The sequence below is a fragment of the Accipiter gentilis genome, chromosome Z, assembly GCF_929443795.1.
Source record: "Accipiter gentilis chromosome Z, bAccGen1.1, whole genome shotgun sequence".
NCBI classification, from domain to species: Eukaryota; Metazoa; Chordata; class Aves; order Accipitriformes; family Accipitridae; genus Astur; species Astur gentilis.
In genome coordinates, this window is record NC_064919.1 from 24,449,512 (window position 1) to 24,471,865 (window position 22,354).

The window sequence follows — 22,354 nt, forward strand, 5'->3', positions numbered from 1 at the left end:
TTGCTGGAGAGCCATCTCAGGCCAGGTCAATACAAAAGCTTTTACCTATTGTTTCCTTACACAATGCTTCATACAGAGGAAGGAGGGAAGGAGGGAAGGAGGGAGGTTAGAGAAAGATACCGGTCCACAAAATCTGCAGTTAGTGCCAAGCAGAGTACAATGGGAACACTCAGAGGCTGAAAACTTAGTACAAATTTTCTCTCTCCCTTCAATACATCAGCCAGTGTCAGACCTAGGAAGGAAAAGGCACATTCCACCTTCCAACGAAAGAAATTAATTTCTTAGGGCATAAGGGTCCTTGTAATCACGTTCCTTCCAAATGCCATGTGGGTTGCAGTAAGAGGGAACATGACTAGCACCTTAATTTTTCACAACCAAACTCTAAGTCCAACATAAGGTCAGTCTCCTGGCCCATGGTGTATAAAGCACGTGTTTGTAAGAAGGATAACAATTTCTTCCTCTGATTTCAATATTAGAGCTGATGCATTTCAGCAAAATCATAAGGAAAAGAGTTGCCACCCTCGGTCCCCATTTGAGGGGGAAGATCCTCCTCACCATATTCCTGCAGTCAGATCAAGATAAAATGGCAAGTTACCCAAGATAATCACAGGATCATAGAATCACTTAGGTTGGAAAAGACCTTCAAGATCATCAAGTCCAACCATCAACCATCCCCACTAAACCATGTCCTGAAGTACCCTATCTAGTTGCTTTTTGAATACCTCCAGGGATGGTGACTCAACCACCTCCCTGGGCAGCCTATTCCAGTGTCTGACAACCCTCTCTAAAGAAATTTTGCCTAATACCTAACCTAAATCTCCCTTGCCTCAACTTGAGGCCATTTCCTCTCATCCTATCTCCAGCCACCTGACAGAAGAGACCAGCACCCATGAAGAAGGGACAGAGACAAATAACATAGTAGCACAAATGATAGTAACAGTACAGCCTTTTTTTAAAATAAATGCCAAAAAAAAACATTCTCCATATAACGAGCTGCCATTTCCCTCCCATCCCAATTCAGGGAATGAGAAGGCTTCAGAAATGCCAGTCAGAAACAGCTCCAGTGCCTCCTCTACATCCCAATACATAGCATGTTTTTTTTAAATTACTGTTCTGCAGATGTCACTTTGTGGTTTTCCCTGATGATAAGGATCATTATTCAACTTTCCTTTAAAAAAAGAGAAGAGGAAATCTTTGGAGAGTCAACCTGCTTCTGCCCTTAGAGATGACAGGGTGACAGATGGTGTCATTTTGAATATTCATCAAAAGCCAAAAGCGATTGCATGTCCAGTGAAGTGGCAAAACGAGTGATGGAGGTCAAGGTTTCTGAGTCTTCAGAAGCAGCAGGGGAAGAGAGCAAATCAGGAGTCCTCAACAGAGATGTTCAGTTGTCATTTCCCTTCATTGTGTAGTAGCTGTTTTCTTCACCTGTAGAGCAAGACTTGCACACTAGAAACTGTCTACTTTTTGAACACATCTGATACCAAAAAGCCAGTCAAAGAAACTCTGTAAGACTTATTTTGGAGTTTTAGAAAGCAGGCATTCTTTATTGCAGTGCTGGATGCACAGGGGATAATTCTATGTAGTGTGCATACCACAGCTTTAGCACAAACAGGTTATATAGAATAATGAATTACATAGTAATCAGATTAGTATAGATGTACATAAAAATGATTATAACTGATTAGCATAGTACTGCCTATATCTGATCATGCGCAATGAAGGATCCATTTGAGTCAAAGGACTGCTTTTACAACCACCGACCCATTTGAAGTTCTTGTTGGCTGTCCTTGAAGTCTTTATTCTTGTCTCTGTTCTTTGATCTTGAAGCTTAACGCAGTTTCAATCACATGCGGTCAGTTTCAACATTGCTCTCATCTAGCGTACAGGAACATCTAGTCATAAGAGCAAAGAACTGCAAAACTTACGAATAATTACTAGTTAATCACTTGACTACACTTTTGTAATTATCTCCCCGACTATCCTTTGTCTATTGTTTCAACCATAATGTTAATATATGATCATTTATCAAATCTCACTTATACAATTATCTAGCAGCAAACCAGTTCTCATAGAAGGTACAAAATATTAAAACCATAAAAATCTGAGCAAACCACATGAAAGGTATGGACATATGCTATCACATCCACAGCCAAAGTCCAGCAACAGATGAAGGCTGAACCCTTCTGAGCTTTCACAATTCATGGGAATTCATAAAATGCACACTGTCAGGTGTCCTCTATGGCTCACATTAAACACAGTTCAAGTATGAGTCAAAACAATGAAGAGGTTATGAGCAGTCCTGGCAAGACTACAGCAGTGGAGAACCTATATATTTTTATCTGTGCACAAAATGCAGAAATATTTCATATGATAACTGTAAAAAATGCATTCAGTTGATCTCCTGTAATTTTTTTAAAATAGATTAATCACAAAGTCTTTTTTGCACTCTCACTTATGCTAAAAACTAATACAAAAATTTTTATTCTTAGTACTTACCACACTTGGGGGCAGAATAGCAGGTCAGATACCTAACTTGGTGATTTGTTTTTATTTTTTCTACAGAAATTTTGTACACATCCAATTAAAACTTTTTTTTTTTTTTTTTTTTTTTAGCCTGCTATGTTGGAGTTACTACTAAGTAAATGCATTCTTTTTCCTTTCTTGAATCTGGAGGCTCTTGTCTTCATTTCTCATTCACATTAGATACTCCCCATTTTTTACTTCCAGCATTCTCAACAACTAACTCACATAAAACCCTCTGTTAAGGAAAACTGACAGAAGATATTCTCACTAAGAGCGCCAGTTTTCCTACAGCCGATTTCAAGAGAGAACGGTTGCAGTGCAGCTAAAAACTGCCTTTGACTTCCAGCTGTCTGCTGTCTCAACCAGACAGTGAATTCGCGTAGAATCTGCAGGGCACAGCTTCTTCTTGGGAAGGCCTGTTTCTGAAAGGATTGCACCTTGACTGGCAGAGAGAAGTGGTAACGTACCAAGAATTTTGTTGTTGTCCAAGTACAGGGTTCTTGCAGGCTGTCTTCACCATTTTTATATAAATTGAGTACTAAAGTTGTAATAAATCTATCCCAAGGAAAAAAAATAGGAGACAAGGATGGATTTTAAACAGCACTACATGGTGCAAATGACTATTCAGTTCTGGATTCAAGATTAAAACATGTATAAATTCTTTAAAAACTTTTTACTCTTTTTTTCTTTAAAGCTTAAACCTTCCTTTTCTTTTAGATCTTTAGATATCTTCTTCCTCTCCTTCTTTCTGATTCAGTGAGCCATTCATATCCTTGGTAGCCTTTGTAGTGACTGCACCAGGTCCTGCAGTAGCCTGTTTTAGGTCTAAACTAACTTTCTAATGATGCTGTGCCAGAGTTAAGGTCCAAAAAGAAACACCCAGTGGTGTTGGTCTGGAGCCTTTAGTGTTGTGCACTATACTTTTTTTGTTGTTCATGTTTTAACATTACTGCAAATAGTACCAGCATATACTATTGAAAGTCTCAAGCAAGTACAAGACTACTGAACTTTCTTGTCTCTCTTCTGCCTGTTTATAGCCGTCACTGAGAGCAGAAATGTGGATAGCTTTCCAATGCACACAGAACTGATCTTGCCTCTTCTTAATGATCTTCTTACTAACACCCTACAGAAGTAACACAAAAAAAGAGAAGTGAGAAAATCATAGAATAATAGAATATCTTGAGTTGGAAGAGACTGTAAGGATCATCGAGTCCAACTCCCTGCTCCCTGCAGGACTACCTAAAACTAAACCATAGGACTAAGAGCATCATCCAGACGCTCCTTGCACTCGGACAGGCTCGGTGCAGTGACCGCTTCCGCGGGGAGCTGTTCCAGTGACAGACCACCCTCTCAGTGAAGAACCTTTTCCTAATGACCAATCTGAATTCCCCTGATGCAGCTTCATTCCATCTCCTCGTATCCTATCGCTGGTCGCCAGAGAGGGGAGATCAGCACCTCCCTTCTGCTACCCCCCCCCCCCCCTCCCCCCGCCCCGGCGTTGAGGACGTTGTAGACTGTGATGAGGTCACCCCTCAGGCTTCTCTTCTCCAGGCTGAACAAGCCAGGTGACCTCAGCCGCTCCTCCTGTCTTGCCCTCGAGGCCTTTCTCCATCTTGGTCGCCCTCCTCTGGACACTGATAATCTTAATGTCCTTCTGAAATTGCAGCGCCCCAAACTGCACACAGGAGTCGAGGTGGGGCCGCCCCAGTGCAGTGTAGAGTGGGACAATCACCTCCCTCGACCGGCTGGCTGGACTGTGCTTGATGCACCCCAGGACACAGTCGGCCCTTTTGCATACCAGGGTGCACTCTTGACTCATATGCAACTTGCCATCAACCCAAACCCTGCTCTCCAGCCTCTTGTCCCCCAATTTGTACATATAACCAGGATTACCTCATCCCAGGTGGAGAATCTGGCACATGCTCTTTTTAAAGTTCATACAGTTGGTGATTGCCCAGCTCTGTAGTCTACCCAGATCTCTCTGTAAGGCCTCTCTACCCTTGAGGGAGTCCACAGCTCCCCTTGGTTTAGTATTGTCAGCAAACTTACTTAATGTACATTTGATTCCTGTATCCAGATCATTTATAGAAACATTAAAAAGCACTGGCCTAAAATTGAGCCCCGCGGAACCCCACTGGTGACTGGCTGCCAGCCTGACGTCAGCCCATTTACTATGACCCTTTGAGCCTGACCCATCAGCCAATTGCTCACCCATCATATAATGGACTTGTTTAGCTGTATGCTGGACATTTTGCCTAGAAGGATACTGTGAGAGACAGTATCAACAGCTTTGCTAAAATCAAAAACCCCCACATCTACTGGTTTCCCTTGGTCAGCTAGATGAGTCATAAAAAGAAATTAAGAAATTAAGGACTTTCTGCTCATGAACCCATGCTGCCTATGACCAATAACCACATTGTCTCTGAAGTGGTTTTCGGTACCTCCCAGAACAACCTTCTCTGTAATTTTACAAGGCACTGCAGTAAGACTGACAGGCCTATAATTACCAGGGTCTTTCTTCTTGCCTTTCTTGAAAACTGGGACAACATTTGCCAGCTTTCAGTTAACTGGGGGCTCTCCAGACTCCCAAGACCATTGAAAAATAATGGAGAGAGGTCCCACGACAGCATCGGACAGCTCTTTCAAGTACCCTGGGATGAATCCCACCAGGCCCCATAGATATATGCACATCCAGCTGGAGCAGCAAGTCTCAAACAAGTTCAGGGTTGGCTGGGAGTTCATCATTCCCCTCATCATGGTCTTCCAACACAGGATTCCAGGGTCCCAGAGCCCATCATCAGTGTTAAAGACATAGGCGAAGGCGGCATTAAATGTCTCTGCTTTGTCTATGTCCCTATTTGTGAGGCAACTGACCTCGTCAATCAACAGACCAATGTTATCTCTCATCCTCCTTTTGCGGTTAACATACTTTAAAAAGTTCTTTTTGTTGTCCTTCATAGTGCTGGCCAGCTTGAATTCTACTCAAGCTATGGCCACACGAATTTTCTCCCTACAGTGGCAAACAGCATCCTGTAATCCTGCCACACTGCCTGGCCTTGCTTCCAATGTCCATACACCTTCCTTTTCCACTTAAGTTCTAGCAGAAGATCCCTGCTCAGCCCAGCCGGCCTTGTGCCCCACTTCCTTGTCTTCCGACACTTTGGAATTGCCTGCTCCTGCGCTTTTATGAGATGGCCCTTAAGTTTACAGCTCAAGCAGAGTAAAAGAAAATTGCTCTAGAAAAATTTTGTTGCTAGCAATCAAGGACAACAGAATAGCAAGGAGCAGAGCTCAGGGTGTTACAGAGAAGCCTACTGATGTCTGCACTTCAGGTGGGTGAGGAGTTGCATTTTACATGTGCTGAGGGACCAAGAGCTAATAAACAAACCTTAGGCCATTTTTATACACAGAATTTCAGTAAGAGGCACCTCATAAGCATTATCTAGAAAGCTCCTAACAAGCAATGCAGATAAATAGCTCACTAAGAGGCTGGGAAGTTATAAGCAAGTTGAACACTTTATCAAGTTATACAAGGTCACTCACAGAGAGAAGCCACACCAGGGCTGGGAGCTGGATCCTGAACCCTGTCATGAGCTGACCTTTTTACTTTGAAAAACCATCCTCATGTCTGTAATTTCTTGCAGGTAAGTAGTGTTCCACAGAAGTAATGTTTACACAAGAAGAGTATTATTTAAAGTCTTTAATAACTAACATATCCTTCTTGCCCTGGTCTCATAAGGTCTGCTTTCAACGGGGGGTGGGGGGGGGGTGGGGGGAGTACTTAAAAAACAACTTTTAAGACATATCTTTTAATATCTACCTGCAGCCTAGTACCTCTTGTCCTCCTCCTCTTTAGAGAACTGAAAACTCATGGATGATTATGTCAGATATAAAGCAACAGGCTACTATACAAATTCCTTACCATAATTGACTGCTCTTCCTGGGGAGAGGTCATTTCATTTGCACCTGCTGATAAATCTAGGTTTTGTTTTAAAACAGTCCCAAGCAGATGAACTCGTATGCTAGCCAACTGCACCACCTAGCTTCGCTCTGAAGGATTGTTCAGAACCCTATTTTTCATGACACCGGTGTTTAAATTCCTTCAAGGTACATACGTCTTCCAGTATCACCCCTACCCATCTGGTGTCTCACCACTGATATTACAAATAATTCAATACCTTTGACGTGTTCAGAGTTCAAGAAACCTGGCACCTAAAAAAATTTAGTATAGGTGTACATAGGATTGTAACAGAGCTACTTTATTCACTTCTATTCTTCGACTTTACACAGACTGGTGTGACCTTTCAATCCACAGATACTTCCTATAACTCTTTGTGTCCACATTTACCAAAGCCTGACAGCATCTGTTGTTGGTTTGATTCATTACTGAGTGGACCGCCATCAATTAAACCAAACCTCAATACATATGAGCTCCACCACTTACTGATTTTATGTCTCGGAATTTAAAGTCTCCTTTGGTCCCATTTCCAGCAATATTCTAGGAGTGTTAAAACAGGGTGCCTGTGATCTCTGACTTCAATCAAAATTGTCCCAACTTTTTAATTAAAACGGTTATGTTCCCTCTCAGTTTCAATTCTGACAAAAGCACATTTTCTGCAGTTTTTGAACTTGAGTACTAGAAAACAAAATAGCAGACTCTACGTACCTCCCTTGGGTACATGCACAATGGCATGGTTTTTAAACACTTTCTGACCTCACCCAGCTTCAATGCACTAAAGAGGAATGAAAGCAGAACAAAGTAGCTAAGCTATACCTCAACATCAGGCTAAAGAGCAATATAAACATGGCTACTGCAGTCCTCTAATGTCCAGGCTGGGTCATGGTCCTTTGTAACATATTTGCACAGTGCCTGTGAAGACAGAGGACCCAGAGAAATTCACACATGCAATCTATGCTACATATACATTAATTAGTTCAATTCAACTGATGTAGGTAACCAGGAAAATAAGCTAGAGCATCAGTTCATGAGTCTCTTGGATGCATCCTGTTTGTAAGGTGCCCTGTGGCCCTTCTTTTCTCTTTTCTCTCCCTCCTAGATTGGTACTTCTTATCAAGTCCCTAGGCTTGTTCTAGAATGAGAGGTATAACCCTCTTTTGTACAAAAGCTGTGGATAGAGCACAGTCATTCTCTGACAGCAATGACACATCACTCTAATAAGCTTTTAGGGCACATTAAAACTTAGTGGCTAAGTTGCTGAAAGCAGCAGCCACTGAAATGCTACCCTTGACAAGTTGCAAGACAGATTTCATTACTAACTGCCCTTAAACTAATACAAAAAGCAGGAGTACAAAAAGAATGCCTTAAACTGAACAGAGCCATGAAAACAATCAAAAAAAGGAAGGTTTGTACTTTTATTTTGACAAGGACGCACTATAAGCTAAAAGTCACAGCCAGCTTGTCAGCCGACAGTGACTCGGTACCCTTTTCTGCACAGCTTGCTTTTAAAAAGATTAAGATGTTTTACAAGAGCACGAGATACTCAATCTGTTTTACACGTCACACAACTTCACTTTCAGTTTCTGCTAGCGGCCAGAACATCCTCATATAGGAGCAGTTTTGGCAACTGTGTTTAGTTCCTTAATCTTATTTGATTGCTGCTAGGCTTCACCAGATATTCCCTATAGATAGAACAAAGTGGTATACTATTTAAGAGCCTCGGGCTACAACCTTTGCTCATACATCAACAGTACCAAATGCAATATGCCCACTTATATAAGCAAAGCTACAAGATCAGGCTGTGAATTTCAGAACTGTGCGTTATACAACACAAGGCAAAAAATAGTAATTTCACACCGACATGGTATGCAGTCAGCTTTAAAACCACTTCTGGACTTGACATGAATAAAAATACAGCCTCCCCTCTGAATTGCCTGATTCAGTTATGTGCCATGGGGTTTAGTATTTTCAAGACTCTTTATTCTCTAACGTGATGCAAGGTACTCCTTCAGTCTGCTTTCCTGAGAATTGTCTTTAAACCCAGACTTATACTTTCATTTTAGGTGACACTCTTTCAAAATCTGCCAAAAGAATCATAACAAGAAATAAAGTTTTTAATCCAGAGCAGCATCACCTACTTTCTGCACTGTGCTACCTGTTAAAAGATGCAACAAAGATAGCAGCAAGACAGCAGCAATGATGGCTGAAAGCAGGGGAGGAAACAGTGCAGCTAAGTGTGAGTAGAATGATGTAGAGCAACAGGAGACAAACTGTTATTATTCAGATAGTAAAAGCTGCGACAGAACACATTTAGAAAGCGGCTGCTCTGGAACAATCACTTCAGCTCCACAGGAAAAAAAATAGAAAAGAAAAAAGAAAAAAAAATTGAGTCGCTGCAGAAACCACTCTAATTCACTTTAAAGACAAAGCACCTAGGGGTAACTATGAACTGATCCAACCAAAACCCAGAGAACTTGGCCTGCCAGGTGTGAGCTATGATTTCATTTTGACTATAGCCAGCATCAGGCATTTAAAATGGAAGCTGCAAAAAATACCACAGCAGAAATTCAAGCCACAAGCACTAGAGCAAATGTCTTTGTAGATGTTGTGATGGTAGAGCGGAAATTATACTAGTTCAATAATGGCAAAAAAAAAAGCAAAAAGGCAAATATTGGAAGAAATAGTTACAACAAATAAGCAATACAAAATATTTAACAAACTAAATATTTAACGTTAACAAAAAAATATTTAACAAACTTTCTTTAGTTCCTAGAGAAAGGAACTAAATTCTGCCTGTGGCAAAACAGCTTGCCACCTTTACCTTATTTTCAGAAATCTGTTCCTGATAAGGCCAGCAGCACACCTCAGCATTTTCTCGAATGAGCCACTGCCAAAGCTCTTACCTACTGTCTTGAAGAACATGACTGGAGCTGCCCTGAATCAGCACTGCTCAGATAAGCTTGGCTCACCTATGAACAAACTTTGCAAACCTGTGGCTGTCATCCATAACCCTGTTTCTGTTCCCTTCCTCCTCACTCTCATGTTTATGGACAACTGTCTAGCTTGCAAGAACTTAATCTACTCTACAGCAGAGTAAATAGACTCCTGGCTGACAGCCTCTAAGCTGGGATTTTTACTGTTGCACAGAAGATGGTGATGGGCCATTTGTCCCATTTGTCGTCATAGGTACAAGGATTCTGTGAATTGTGTGCTGTTGCTGCCCTGGTATCTTTCAAATAGATTTACCTCCTTGCCCTTCATGCTGCTTTAGTTTTCACCTCAGGTATAATCATATTCAGTCATTATGAAGAATCCTGGTACAGAGCTGCAGCACTGGAGCTCTTCCACAGACTGGCTGCCAAGATAACTCTCTCTTTGGAGACCCCAGGGGATACAAAGAGCAGAGCGAAAACAAAGAATGTCAATACGCAGGATCAGGAAACCGGAATGTGCTTGATGGCTCAAAAGAGCACTTTTCCAAAACATTCAAAGTGGTGGTTTTACAGATATACCATGAAACCAGAGCAGAGGATTCTGTGGGAAGAACTATCAGAAAATTCATTGCTGCATAGTGAAATAACCATACAGACATTTTGCATGAGTTTAACTGAAGTAATATCTGGCCATAAAGACACCATTATCTGCACTGGATGAAACCTAGCAAAATTTGTATAGATGACAATGCAGAAAATAAAAGGAGTTTACCTGAGAAAACAAGGTCACTTTCCTCTGAGTGTCAAGAGTGGAATATTTTATTGTAGACATTCAGCCAGACTCACTCGATTTATGCTGATTGATTGAAAGTTACAATTCAGAAACATGTATTATTATGGTATTACCAAGAACCAGTTGTTCATTTTGTATGAAAAAGGCAATGACAGCACACTGAAGAAGGGATAAAAGCACATGTACTTTTATTTAGAAATAAAGTATTTCTGCAAATGACTTTACACAGCTGAACAAGATTAATGTGCATCACATTAATCTGTGTTCCTTCACTCAAAATAACCTCTTTTGTAATTCAATTATTAAAACACTTAAATCTACTATAGATATAAAATATACTATATGAAGCTCCTTGCAGACTGTGGCATAGACAAGTTGCAGTATTGCTGTTCACGGAAAAAGCATTTACCTTCAGTTTTACAGAACATCTGTTATTGTTGCTGAATGAAGTCCAAAGGATGAGCAGCAGCAACTACTGGTTGGCTGTCTTGTAAAGTTGGTCTCGGAAATCACTAGAAAGTGCTGATACACTGTGGCCACTGATCACACAATTAGAGAGATCAGAGGTAAGCTGTTTGGGTGTTGGTTTTTTTTAAATCGTAATTTAAAAACCAGCATAATTATCTCCTTACAGATGAACTTTTGATGTTTCAGGGGCTTCCAGAAAAGTCCCCTAGGTCTGTTCTCTTGCCACTACTCATCCCTGATAAGGTCTTTCCTGAGTTCAGATGCTAACAGCAATCCTGAATGCACATCCATGAAGTTACATACAACTTCATGAGAAAAGGAGAGAAAGCAGAAAATACAAAGAGGAAAGGAAAACAGAGTATAACAGCACAGTAAATTCTCAGCTTATTAGAACCAAAAAGATCACACTGAGTAACTGTCCACGCTGTCAACATGGATTTGTCCTACTTCTGTCAGCATTTAAATCATTAAAGCAAAGACATGTGAAACAAGCAAAATCACTTGAACCTTGTTTTAAAAAACTTGCTAAAATATCTGCTAAAATGAAACTAACTGTATGAAGTCTGATTGCCATGAAAACATTGACAAATCATGGAAGAAGACAGTTTCAAGGGTACTTAAAAGCACCTCAATACATCATCAGCTCCTGTGCTGCTTCACACAAGCTTAGGGGCATTTTTAACTACCTGGACACGAGGTATGAATGGGCACAGCAGAAACTACCTTTTGTAAGAGCTGGGCCCACGTAGGCCTTGGTGCTCTGCCTGTAAGGCCAGTGCCTAATGACTTTAAATGGGCTCCGAGTGGACCAGGACCCTTTCTGACCAGGACCACTAGTCGGCACTAGTGGGCCAAACGGGACAATGTCCACATAGGTCTTCCTCTGCCACAGGGGCTACTCCTAAAGAGTGACTAATAACCAGCCTACCAATGCTCAATTTCAAACCTGTGGGTCTGACCCAGGGAATAGCCAGGGGTCCTCAGTCATTTCAGGGTAGTTCTCTGAATACAGGCTAGTGCTGCCCTGAAGACTTCCTGCTAGAAGCTATAGTTGCATCCCAGACCCCAAAGTGAGTCCCCAGGCTTTCCAGCCTGAAACTCAGATGGTGTGCCCCCTCATCATGTAACATATTTGCAAGCCAGGTTAAATAATCCGCAGTAACAGATCTGTGATAGCACTTGCTTAGTTTGACTAGGTCTGCGCACATGTAGAAGAGCACGTAGAGGCACCTGTCATACCTCTAGTAGTATCATACTCCATTGTAATGACTGGTGGGATTAGAAAATTTTCAGGAATTTGACACGGCATGGTATGAATCTGAATCAGATCAAGTATCATCCCTGTCTTCTGGGTCTCTATATAAAGAAATTCCCTTTTCTGCAGCTTCCAGATGATGGTCAATTTTCTCCCAGACAGATACTGCCACATGGGAGACTATATGTTGCTCTAGTTTCTCTATATTAGCCCTACAGCTTTTAACACAGGCAGGGGCTAGAGCCTTCTCCTCTATTGCAGCCCCAGTGTCCTACTGGGTGTGGGCCAGTTCTTTTCATAGGCAGCCACCTTGGGCTGCTTTCAAACACTGCTAAGTATTTCTAAGGCAATAAGCTAAGAGACATAATCAGGGTAACTCTCCCTTTCTGTTTCTGTCTGACTTTCTCTAACCAAAGTAGAATCTGACATCCGTGGGCAGGGCAATGTACCAAAATAATCAACTAAGGCACTCACTACAGGGTCAGGGCTAATCAAGATGCAGTATACCGTATCTCACTTCCAACACCAGTGTAAAGGCTTATGGCAGCCCTGTCAAGTTACAGGTTCAGGATATGGTAACAGACACCAGACCAACAGCTTCAGGGATAGTTTCTCTCTAAATAACAGCACAGGAAAAAATACAGATCAGTAGTACTATAATCTGGGTCATAGCAACAGCAAGTCAAGTAATTCACCAAGACTGGGCTAGACCTAAGAGCCGGGCAAAGACTTATATGACCGTGGCTCTCAGGCAGGCAAGTGACCCAGACCAACCAAGGACCTTGGGGAATGCAAATTCCTTGGCTGGACTGTCCTTTTTATTATCAAGCCACAGAAGCACTATTTGGCTTGTTAACCAAACATTACACCCCACTTCTGCTCCCCCTGTTTCAGCTCTGTTCTTGGTGCGCATGGGGCCTGGGAATCCTGTACCCATACCACCCCACATTTCTTTGTGGGCAGGGGCCTGGAAGTATTGTGTAAGGCAACACAAGCTTCATAGCTCTGCTGTATGCACCATCTCCAGAAATACTGTATTAGGCAACACTAGCCTTACAAGGACCCAGTTAGTTTTACAAAGGCATAACCAACTGTTAATGTACAGAAGTGACTACACAGAATGTGAGAATGAATACACAGGGTACTCTGAACTGTGCAAATATTCTTAGCAGACATGAAAAATTACAGGCTCCAAAGCAGAAAAAGCTTGGTGTAATCTAACAATGACAACAAACATAGCGCTGACAGTGAGCAGACTGCATTTATACCAGCCGCACAGTACATTAACTACTAAGGAGAAGCCCAATAAAACAAAACAATAGTATAGAAGAAGAAGAAAGAAATTGAAACAAGAGGTATAGAAAGAAAGCATGAAGAACACATTAAAACATGAAGAAAGTTGTACTGGTTTTTTGTTGGGTTTTTTTAAAGAAATAAAAATCTTGTAATAATGCCCAAGTTAGTGAACTATTAGAGTACCATTTGGAAGCAGGCCTCTGAAAGACTGCTTCACCTTGCCAAAGCGTGAGTACCTTTTAAAGGTGAAAAATAACTGAAACTGGAAACACTGCTGGATCAATCCACTCTCAAAAGTCTCATGTTCCTTTCACTTATGTATTTAAATTAGAATTTTACATTCTCCAGCTACCCAGTTGTTCGTATGAATATATCCTGTCCTCTCACACTGTGCATATAGAAGTTCAACAAATACTTATGGAATCTTCCAATATATTTGGAGACATCTATTCTCAATTTATTTCTTTTACACAAACTGCAAGATTGATTGATTAATTAACATTACACTGGTTTCACTCATACATTTTACTGTGTTGAGAAAGCTTTAAATGTAAACTGTATATTTAAACTGTCTGCTGTGCTATTTTAAACGCACAAAACTTTTATGTGGTCCATTGCTTCAAACTTAGTTTTGAACTTAACCATGTTTTTAACTATCAACTGCACACTACTGTAAAAAATTAATTCAGTCAGAACCAGGCTGGTGAATAACGTTATGACATTTGTTAAGACAAGGAAATACCGAAACCAACACAATCCCATACTTCCTTCTTATTTTTCTACTGCTAGCTGCACAGCATGACTACCAACTTCAGAAACTTGTTGCACCACCTTCTTCCCCATCTTTATATTGTAGGCACGCTGCTGGTTCTAGTGGTTACAGCTGATGTTTCCACAACCACAGCTAAAAAAAACCAAAACAAAACAAAAGGAAGAAAATATTTAGTACTAAGTGTACCTGTTCTTTCACAAACTACAAAGAGAAGACAGCATGGTAATGATACACTGTAAATAAACAGTTTTTCCTCTATCATAAAAACAGCAGTAATGCATGAAATAACTACCTCTATAGCATTACCTGACACACTCAATCAGTTGAGTTTTTTGCTGCCAAAGGAATACAGTCCCAAAGCTGTAGCAACTGCTCTCCAACTTGTGGTTCCAGCTCCTAGAAATGAGCAGGAAATTAAAGAAGTTAGTTGCATTGCTACTATTGAACATACAGAAACTATTTATAGCAAAATTGTTAGATGAAGTTACTGGTGATTGCTTTCAGTCTCTCCGAAAGCTCATTCCTTTGCTACTGAGACATACATCAGAACTCCCCACACAGGAAGGTTTTTTTCTTAGGGCTCAAGAGGAGATAAACACTTTCATAAGCAACCCTGGCCTACAGGTTGGTTGGGGTTTTTTCATTCACAGCAAGATGTCAGTTAAGAAGAGAATTCCGAGTGAACACGCCACCACCATATACAAGAACATACACACCATATACTTTGTACCTTCCACAGGTCACTTACTTATTAACTAAAGTTCATTATTCTCCACATCTTCTAAGTTTAATTCCACCAAGTGTGGTGGACAACATGGAAAGGCAGGTCAGGTAAAACCGCGGCTCTTGGTGGAGTCGTAGACATTAATATAAACCAGTTGTTTTTAAGATCATTAAGACCCTTTGAGTCTTAAGAGCCATTTACAACAGAAGCACTGTTAAGTCCATGTGCTACGTTCCTTTCCTTGTTCTTACAGTATGTTTCTTTCCTCATCCTTGAAACTGGAGAAGTTTTGGGGAAGCAGTGAGAAGATGACAGAAAAAGTTTAGCTCTAGAATCTCGTATCAAGGAAATACTTTGGGAGGAGACTGGGGAGAATGCAGAAACTGCCAGAGAGAACTCCTGCGCCAATTCTCTTCCAGCCTTCTTTAGCTGCATTTAGCCTTAACACGTCAGAGAACTGTCCTAAGCTTTATTCTACTTTAAATCTCAAGACTCTTGTTCAGTCTTTACAGGAAACTCAAAGCTATAATTACGAACAGTTATTTGGGTATGACAGACTATCTTGGGGAACAAATCTAAACCAAACAGGGAACAAATCTCCAGAACCAAAATTACAAATTCCAAAATGCTTGTATTTTTGGAAGCATCCAGCTTTATATCTTTTTTAAAAACATGTATTAAGCAAGAAACTGGTTTAATTTTATCAAAAAGCCTCCATTACTTCAACATCAATGCATTAGCAGAATGTACAATGTGCATCAATGAACTGTGATTCATATTAACAAATATATAAGGACAGTTGAGATAAATGCTGAGGCTAAACAAGCTAATGAACAATACACAGCTCTACCAAGAAAAGATTACTTTAGAAGAGAGTAACTTTACCTGGCCATCTCTGCTTATTTGTACTTTCTTATTGTCATTCCAAGGGTTGAGCAAATGGTGTGCAAAATGAAAAGGAATGCTTTCTTTTTGGATCCACTCCACCTTAAATACACCTCCAAAGCCAGAAGATCCCCAGTCTTGACTTTTCTCGCACCCTATCTCTGAAGCCATTCTAGCAAAACCCTGGATTAAAAATTGAAATATGAAAGGAAAAGATATAACTAGATCATATCTGCTTATGCTGGAATTCAATAAAAGACTGGACTTCATACAGAACTTTCAAATTTGTTTCAAAGTGATTCACACACTCTCGCCCATACAGCTCAATCTTTTAAGATGTTCACATCTATAAAGTTAAAAGAAGTTGAGACATGGGGAGTCAAAAGAATCTCAGTAGACATAATAAAGGGGGATGAAAGATGATGTTTAGTGCTTACATTGTTGAAATTAGCTGAGGTAAAAACAGTCCTTGATAAGAAGAGCTGGTCCCAAGAACCAGCCAATGAGGTAGAGACAATCCTTGATAAGAAGCAGGAGCAGGCCCCAAGAGCCAGCTAAGACTGGTCTTGCAGCTTGGGTGAATACCAAGAAATCACTGAGCCTGCGCAAGGAAGGAGGTTACTAGCGGTGACGAAGAGGAGTCATCTATCTTCATCTCTGCAACCACCATCAAGAGGCACTGCACAGGCACAGTTGAGAGGAGACTATGGAAATGACCTCTCAGAGCTAATTTTAATATGAAGCGGGGATAGGTCATGCATATGTATAGGCATATTGTGAATATGTAATACCTGACTGTATAAACTTGAGGCAAACTGCTGAGTCAGGCGCACACATCTTTGGTGGGACTACCGCCCCCCGTGCTGCCCAGCACTGAATGAACATACCTACTTTACAATCTCACTGATTGTGGAGTCTGTTTTCCGCACGTCAAAGTAGCATTTGTTTTTCCACTTCAAATATGCCTTCTAGAGTTTGACCACAGAGAATGTCTCTCAATTTCTCACAATTAACATTAATAGCTTTTTTTTAAGCTTTGTAACAGTTTGAAAAGGTGTTGTAAAACCATTTGAAGTGTAAGGGAATCAAGATGAATGTTCTACTACATAACAGTCCATTAGCTATTCCTTGTTAGCTGTAGATTTTTGCAGAAATCCATCCCTTATTTCCCATGTTCCCCCTATATTAACAATGTTCACATAGAATTAAAAGAGCGTAGCTGTTCTTCAAAGAAGGAAGTCAAAGTTGCTTTCATTTCCTTCTTCAATGAAGCTGGAAGAAATTCCAACACAACAAGTATTCAGAAAGAAAATGAAAGAAACCCCAAATCCCAGATTGCTTGTAATTTATTTAAGAACACCCCTACTTGCCCATGCACCAAACAAAAAACAAACTACACACGCAATTTATCAACCATTCAGGCAAATTTATGTCAGTTATGACTTAGGAGTTCAAGAGATGCAGTGCAATATATAACTTACGAGCACACACTACTGTTATAAGGCATGCAGTCCTAGATAGCTCAAGCTTAATGGAAGTTAATCAAAGGAACAGAGGAGAAATAAAGGTGGAAAGTAAAAAGACATTTGGTACAAGAGAATATTAATAGCGGTGTTAATCTCACATTCCCATGAATGTCCAGTGTGTTGCCAAAACTGGAAGGGCAAGACAACATCAACCACCTATACTCCTGACTTCAGCATGTCCTCCCCGCCCAGCTTCCTTGTCTAAGAGCACCAATACAACAGCCCACTTTCAGTATCAACTGGCATGCTGAAAATTACTTTCCAATATTACATCTGCATCTGCCAGACTGCCATTATGTCTATCTCACCATAATACTTTAGTGGTATCTCCAAGACAGCTGTATTCGGGCTGGTTCATTAGATTTTAAGTTTAGCTCACTTTAATGAATAGTTTATATATGAAGAGGCAAGTTGAACTTCCTTTACCTGGATAATCTGAGTTTAGCCTGCTCTACAACACAGCTAACCTGCAATTTTGCACTACCAGGTCACCTTTAACTTCAAATTGGCTACAAATTTGTCAATAAACTGTTGACAAATACCTTGCTAAACTTGAAGTCAAGACACAGCTCTGGAACAATCATGGCCATGACTTTCCAGCTTCCCAACTTTTAGAAACTACAGTTCAGGCAAAACAGATTTTATTAAAATTTGTAATAAAGACATCTATGAGTTCCCTGGCTTTAGGAAGCTGTGACTCAATTAGAACTGCTTGTTCACTTAAAATATTTACTCTGGCATGCAGAGAAAAGAGTAGCAATCTCCTGCTTTATCTCGATTTGTTTGTTTGTTTTGTTGTTTTTTTAAAAGGGTTGTGGTGGTGCAGCTGTCTGCCCTGCCACTCTGAGACTTCAAGATCAGCCATGCATGCTTTGAAAACCTCCCATTGAGCTGTTATCTCGGTTGCCTGTGCAGCAACTTATGGGTGCCAGGCACCTCCTGGCCACACCTGGGCCATCTGCTCCCTGAATGGTACATCAGGATGACTCAGCACGAATTGTGGCCAGAATGTAAAACAATGACCAAAGCCAATCATCTCAGGACCCTATAAACACCGATCCAAGAAGAGACCCTTGGAGCTCTCTGGGAATGCAGCAGGCTGTGTTACCAGTATCTCCCCTGAGCTGGGACGCCTCTCAGGGTAGATTTTGCAAGGATTGAAGATCATTGTCTACAACTTCACGAGGACTTAAAAGCCAGATTTTGTGAAGTTTACTACCACCCGTTGATGAAAGCCAGCACATAAAAGTCAGAAGTGAAACTCAAGAGTGTGTGTGTGATTTGGTTCAGAACTGTTTTATCTGTCTGTGCATGTGTGATTTTATTTAACCTCCAACCCTGCTGTAAATTTTGGGTAATCCTTGCCATTTTTGGATCTTTAATTTGCAAATCTCAATGAATCACTCTGTTAAATTGGCTCATAATTAAATACCGTTAAAGTCACACGACCTAATCTTGTGATCTAATCTCAAAAATATTAATAAAACCTAAATTGCTGCTAAATCAAAGCCGTGTAACAAAACCTCTTTTGAGGCAAGGATTAATGTAGGGTAAAAACATTATTCTGACTCAAGATGTTAGGCAATTCAGTCATAGCCTTTGAGCATACTTCAGAGAAGAACGAAGTACTCTTTTCTCCGCAACCAGATACATTTGCTTGCTACTCTACTTATTACAAGGTCAGTAGCCATAAGCAAAAACCTCCATACTACACATAGTCATTTGCTGCGCTCTCCTAAACCAGTAACCAAAGGTAATATTTAGTATTAACTAAGGACTCACCTGAAAGTGTCCAGACCCTTGAACAGAAAATATTAAGTAAACAGTGCTGCTCTCACAAAAGGCTCTATTTAGTTTTCGTTCATTACTTGGCGTAGTAGACCATATACCCTTCTGCTGAGAAATATCAATGTTTTGCACATTGCTACTTTTCATTATAAAGTACCGAAACGGCATATTTGGTCTTGGTGAAGGAGATTTGGAACCCTGGAAAAATTAAATTTAATTAAGCTATAATAAAATAAACCAGGCTTTAGTTCTAGAGTTTTGCACACATGAAGACAGAAATCCCTTCACTGCGTTCCCACCCTCCTCCCTCAGATTCTACAAGAAACACAGCATCTATCAGCTGGTACTGTCTGAATTGGTTTTAAAATGTATTTCACATTTATTTTACATTTTTTAAGCACTTTGCAAAACAATAATTGTTTCATGAGGAGCAGCAAGGAAGTATAGCAGAAGAGGCCTAAATGGTTACAATTCTTTGAAGTCTGACACACCTTCAGATGACACAGAAGTAATCATTCTAGCCTGAAGCACTCTACTCACATTTCCACCTTCTGGAAACATAGGTTTTCTCCCTTTTACATTGGTTGAATTTAAAAACTAAAAGACTTAAGAGGAATTATTAAATCCTCCAATGAGTCTGTGCCTAGAGAAACAATGGGGTTTCCTCTTAGTGATCTGTTTAGTATTACTGCAGTTTACTATTCAAGTACACGGAGAATTTTGCCAGTAACCTCATTAAAAATGTGTGCGTTGTTAAAATAACCATCATTAAAAAAAGCAAGCAGCCATAACGCGGCAGATAACACTAAACTTAAAAGAGAATCAGCATCAATGTATGCTATTACTGAAACAGAGGAAGGCATGTACTATACACTAATTCAGAAAAAACTAAGAAAAATTAACACACCTTCACTGGTTATTATATCAGGTTTAAAAAAAAAAAAACCAGCCCTTTCTTTTCTACTTTGGATAGCTTTACCTCAGCAGCCTGCAAAGAATAGTATTTTTACTGTATTAAACCAGCATAACAAGGATATTTAGTCTAGTTTTTAAGTTCCAGAAAGAATTAAGTACTATGCAGCTGTTAAAAATGAAAATCTAAGTTAGGATCTTAATTCATCAATATAATACCCGATAATTGCTGAAAGGAATCAGCAAATTTATTCCTGAAATTCTATTAATTTTGAAGAGGCGATTTGTTTACAAGAACTCTACCTTTCCAGATATTGGAGAAGGACTAGCACAGGGGCTAGGATAGCTACTGCTGTCTGTAGACTTCACTGATGATTGATCTGACCTGTCGTCCGAAGTTCGTTTGGAGTGCACAGTGTTCTTTTCTTTGTACTTCTTTGGCTGGTGAAGTGTGGGAGGTGTAGATTTCATTAGGACTCTAAAAAGTAAAGGTAAATACAGGACATACCAGGAGTTTCATAAATGGTCACAGAACAATTTATATCTACATATCAGCCTATTGCATGACTATATATATATATTACGGTAATTCCAAAACACATTGAACACTAACTAAAAAAAAATACTGATCATGCATTGTTTTTGAATGCTAGAGTTAAACCTCTTCTGCTACTTCTTCCCAGAGATCACAATTCACGGACAATATCCTGACTGCTCTCTCAAACAGCAGGCACACATATGAAATACTTCTCAATGAAGTCATAACTACAATGCACCATAGGACAGTATAAATTCTTTCAGCTGTATTTCTATTGTTTCTTCCTTTTTATTACTAGCAGAAATTCAAGTGATGCTTTTATAGCTAAATAAATTACAACGTACAGTCTCTGAAGATCTCAAAAGCTTACTTTTCAGCATTAGAGGAGTCATCAGAGAATTCAGTTTCTGCTGAGCTTTTTCTACTGTTGGGTGACTTCCATGTAGACGCAAAAGGAAGTTCTCCACAAGTCATAGGTCTTGGTCTCTGACCAATTCCTGAAGGCTGCTGCAAACCTGCAGACTGTTCTTCAGTACTTAAAACAGTTACAATTGCTCTTACAGTTATTTCATCAACTTGAGACCACGGTTTAGAAGGAGCTCGCATACGACGCAGAAATAAGCTGTGCCACTTCTGTCTGAGTTGCAACAACAAACCAGCAGCCTGTAATGAATTTCAGTTCTGTTAAAGACTAAAAAAAATAGATCAGACAGATAAGGGTACCCTACGTCTTTCCTATCAGGCAGCTTCTGGCATTCTAAAATGAACAGGGTCCAAACTGAAAGGCAAGACTAAAGTGCCAGGGAGGGGGAGAAAACCCCGCATTTAAACTAAGCTGTTAAGCTATCTTTTCTTTCCTCAAAGTGCAAGATCATTTTTAAAACGTTTTATGTCATCTAGCTCTGCACCAAGCTTAAAACTTTAACTTAAAAAACCCAAACTTCTCATGCTTTATGCCCTTCCTCTCAATTCAGTGCTCCATTTTGATCCAATTTCAGTAAACCTCTCGGAGAAGGAAATACACAATATGCCATTGCCATGGTTCACTCAACCCCTGCTCAGATTTTGGCTAACCCAGCTCATGCTAAGGCTTGATGTGTGCTGGTAGCAGTGCCATTAGGTCAAAGCAAGAGCACCACATAGGCAGGACAGGCAGCCAGAAACAGCTGAAGGGCCATTATGCAGCCACTATCACCTGCAGCTTGCTGTCTCCTGCAGCCATTGTCTTTTGTCTAGCAGTTTCATCAGAATCTGCTAACTTATGGAAATGGAAAAAACCTCCAAGCTGGAAGGTACAAAACATCAGCTTACCCAAAAAGCTTTTGAAGTGGATGCAACAGCAGCTGGACTGCTGAGGCTTTCCTGCTTCCCAGTGAGATACAGGGGACACCCGCACCATGACAGAGGCAGAAGGATGAGCACTCTCACCGTCAGCTAGGTAACTAATTCTTTTTTTCTTTTTGCTCATAGGTGCACAAATTGAGAGTTTTAAGTTATGAACCTTGCTACTTGAATGATAAGTGAATTCAGGTTATAAGACCACTCTGGACAAAAGGGAATTGAGCCCCTCTATTTGTTGTACTTCTTAATGAGCTCAGGAAATAAAGGTTAAATCACAGAGTATGTTGTCCTGTAAATTTGAGACCCAAATGGACTGTGACAGCCAGTCTTACAGAAAAATCTTGGTTACCCAAATGTTTCAGAAGTCTTTGGGGGAAGATATGACATAAATATCCTTCTGCAAGAAACAAGCATTTAAGTGATACACTACTTACTTCAGGGTCCAGTTTGAGATGGAGCCATTCATCTAACTTCAGTAGTGCCAGATTAGCCATTGTTTTGTCCTCCATCTCACTATCACTGTTATCATTAGATACCCCATCCCCTGAATTAAATATAAAAGGTGCATTAACATTTCTATATTATTTCCGCTTACATACAAAAACCTGAACACTACTGTATTACCAGCAATGAACTCAT

At 40.3% G+C, this 22,354-nt stretch overlaps 1 protein-coding gene across 1 annotated transcript in view; it reads right to left on the minus strand.

The window, feature by feature from the left end:
- Positions 1-10,383: 10,383 nt before the first annotated feature.
- Positions 10,384-22,354, minus strand: part of YTHDC2 (YTH N6-methyladenosine RNA binding protein C2) — a 38,578-nt gene continuing 26,607 nt past the window's right edge. Inside the window, exons 24-30 of the mRNA XM_049794877.1 lie at positions 22,150-22,259; positions 20,745-21,037; positions 20,140-20,314; positions 18,919-19,122; positions 15,611-15,793; positions 14,308-14,397; positions 10,384-14,133 (exon numbers count right to left, since the gene is read on the minus strand). Coding sequence (XP_049650834.1) covers positions 14,317-14,397; positions 15,611-15,793; positions 18,919-19,122; positions 20,140-20,314; positions 20,745-21,037; positions 22,150-22,259 — 1,046 coding nt within the window. The 3' untranslated portion in view covers positions 10,384-14,133; positions 14,308-14,316. The remainder of the gene's footprint in view (positions 14,134-14,307; positions 14,398-15,610; positions 15,794-18,918; positions 19,123-20,139; positions 20,315-20,744; positions 21,038-22,149; positions 22,260-22,354) is intronic.